We start from the raw sequence: 2,439 nt of genomic DNA, 5'->3' as shown, positions 1-2,439 counted from the left end.
CGTGCTCGGCGCGGTGCGATTTTGCGCCGCTTTGTCCTTGCGCTGACACGGGGTGGTCCCAATGGCATTCCTCGCCCGATTGAGATCCATTCGCACGACCCGGTCCGGTACGCAGGTGACATGCTCGCCTGGGTGCACGCAGCGATCGCATCCGAGCATGAGTACTTTAAAGTACGCGCCATCAAAGCACATATATGTCGGATGTACGCTGACGTGCAGCATTAGGTCTTGCTGGACGGAGCCGATGCCGGCGAGACGCAGCGGCTCGTGGGCCACGCCTTTGCAGGCATCGCGCGACCGCTCGAGGTACCCTACGCCACGATCCACCATGCATGTCAGTCCCAACGACACCACGTACGTACAGGTGCGACTGCAGCAGACGCTCACGGGCCAGACCGCGTGCCCTGTGGTGTACCAAGTGGTGCACTTGCTCGGGTTTTACTGCGTCACCATGGCCAAGCTCGTGCCCCAAGACGCCGAGCTGAGCACCGTGCTGGTCGAGTAGGATGCGGCGACGACGTCGTGCGAAGCAATACATGAATACGGCATCGTAGGTCACTCGCCCGTGCCCGCACGAGCTTTGAGAAGCAGTGGCAGCACCAAGTCGACCTCTTTCAAGCGGCCATGGAGGTAAAAACGCTTGAGCCAACGGCAGGAAATGCACCTGGAATAGGAAGACCGCGCGGACTTTACCCTCGTCGCTGCGCACGCAACACTTGATACGACGCACAAACTCGTAGGCTTCATTCGTCGAGGATCGTTTGATTTTTATTGGATTTTAAACGGGTGCTAGGCGAATTTGCTCGACATTTACCAAAGCGCGCTGCTCCCGTTTGGGGCCCAAGCCGCCGATGTAGCACCCGTCATCGAATGCTTCCTTGTCGCGCTCTCTGCATCCTCCAAGCAACGCCATGCCGACCGTAGCGACGCACTCGTGTTCCAGCTCAACCAGCTCGGCTGCGTGCACGTATGGCAACCGCGATATCGTCCATCTATGGTATACCACGTGCTCTAGGCAACCTTGTCGCGCTACGAGGCGCTTGCAAGCGAGTGGTGCGCCGAGCTTTCGCGCGACATTGACGCCAGTATCGATGCTCTGGCCCTCGCGCAGGTGCGACATGTGGGTAGGGCTAGGGTTTCACTGTTCAGGTCGTCTCTAGGCCTCGGTGGTGCTGCAGCGGTGCGCTGTCTCGACGCTCCTCGAACACATGGCCGCGGTGCGCGAGGTACAGTACCTTTGACAAAGACGATGGACAAGTTGTCATATATGTGCTCGTTTGTAGGCGGGCAGCACGATGCCCGGCCTCGACGTCGACAGCGTCCGCATCACCGTGCACAACTTTTGCTCGCTGCTCATGGCGCTCGAATTCCCTGCCATTGAGCGCATCTCGCAACCAGACGTCCGCGACGAAGCGTATGCACGAGCCGCTCGCCGCCTCTGCGAGGCGTACAAAGCGATCCACGCGTTTGTGTTTGATCCCGTCATGGGCTACGCCCAGCCGTCGACGATTGCCGTGCACTCGCCCAAGGAGATTGAAACCATCTTGGATCTGGCGTCCTAGACGCGTTTAATGCGACGTACTACACTTGTCCCGTGTGTTGACAGCCATCTACTCTTTCGACGCGTGCTTGACGCGCTCTTTGGCATGGAAACCGCTCTCGTGGACTGAGAAAACGCAACAACGAGAAAATTCAGTCGGTGAGGACGTTAGTCGATTGATGGCCGCAGTGCGGACGGAGCCGACAGAAGCGGTTGCTCCCGGTTGCCCACGCGACTCTATCGAATTCTTCAAGTGCATCTTAGTGCACAGTTGATTGCCCAAGGGCTCCTGCATGGAGGATGCCAGAACTGCCGTGCTGAGCAATGCGAGTTTACTATCTATCTATCTATCTATCTATCTATCTATCTATCTATCTATCTATCTATCTATCTATCTATCTATCTATCTATATCCATGTGCAGTATAACATGTAGAGCCCCACTTTTCAATGGAATGTTGTTGTTGAAGTGGGTCTTCTATTACAATAGATAAAACTATGCTAAATAAAATTGTCGGACTTTTTTCGTTGTGTGTACTCGGTTGAGGAACTTGATTTAGGCAGGCGGGGGCAGGAGTGCGATCCGCGGGACGCGGTGACGACTTTCAATGGCATGTACTGTTAGTGGACAGAATCTGTCAACAAACCAAATGGGAAGCGCTTAGGGCATCCACACCGGTTGGTCTTTAGTCCTAAGTCTTTTCCGGATAATTAGCGTAAAGAACGTCAAAGAACTGTATTTTAATCGAAAATCTTGGGAAAGCATAAAAATGAAGTCTTTTTCCCGCCACCGGTTGGTCTTTAGTTCTAAAGTCTTTTAGTGCTTTGCGATCGTGCTCGGTGCAACCAGCTCATCTGGTCGACGACGACGAGGTGAAGCTCGCACGATATCTTGCGTGG

General features: G+C 54.8%; 1 protein-coding gene across 1 annotated transcript; it reads left to right on the top strand.

The window, feature by feature from the left end:
* Positions 1-120: 120 nt before the first annotated feature.
* SPRG_21303 (hypothetical protein) lies at positions 121-1,562 on the top strand (the record flags this gene model as incomplete). Its single annotated transcript, XM_012353318.1, has 9 exons — positions 121-171; positions 226-306; positions 365-501; positions 555-630; positions 674-736; positions 794-967; positions 1,016-1,111; positions 1,161-1,226; positions 1,284-1,562. The coding sequence occupies 9 exons, from the start codon at positions 121-123 to the stop codon at positions 1,560-1,562; spliced, it is 1,023 nt and encodes a 340-aa protein (XP_012208708.1).
* Between the last annotated feature and the right edge of the window lie 877 nt (positions 1,563-2,439).

Source organism: Saprolegnia parasitica (genome assembly GCF_000151545.1).
Source record: "Saprolegnia parasitica CBS 223.65 unplaced genomic scaffold supercont2.120, whole genome shotgun sequence".
Lineage (NCBI taxonomy): Eukaryota > Oomycota > Saprolegniomycetes > Saprolegniales > Saprolegniaceae > Saprolegnia > Saprolegnia parasitica.
This window is presented reverse-complemented; position numbering and strand designations above follow the sequence as displayed.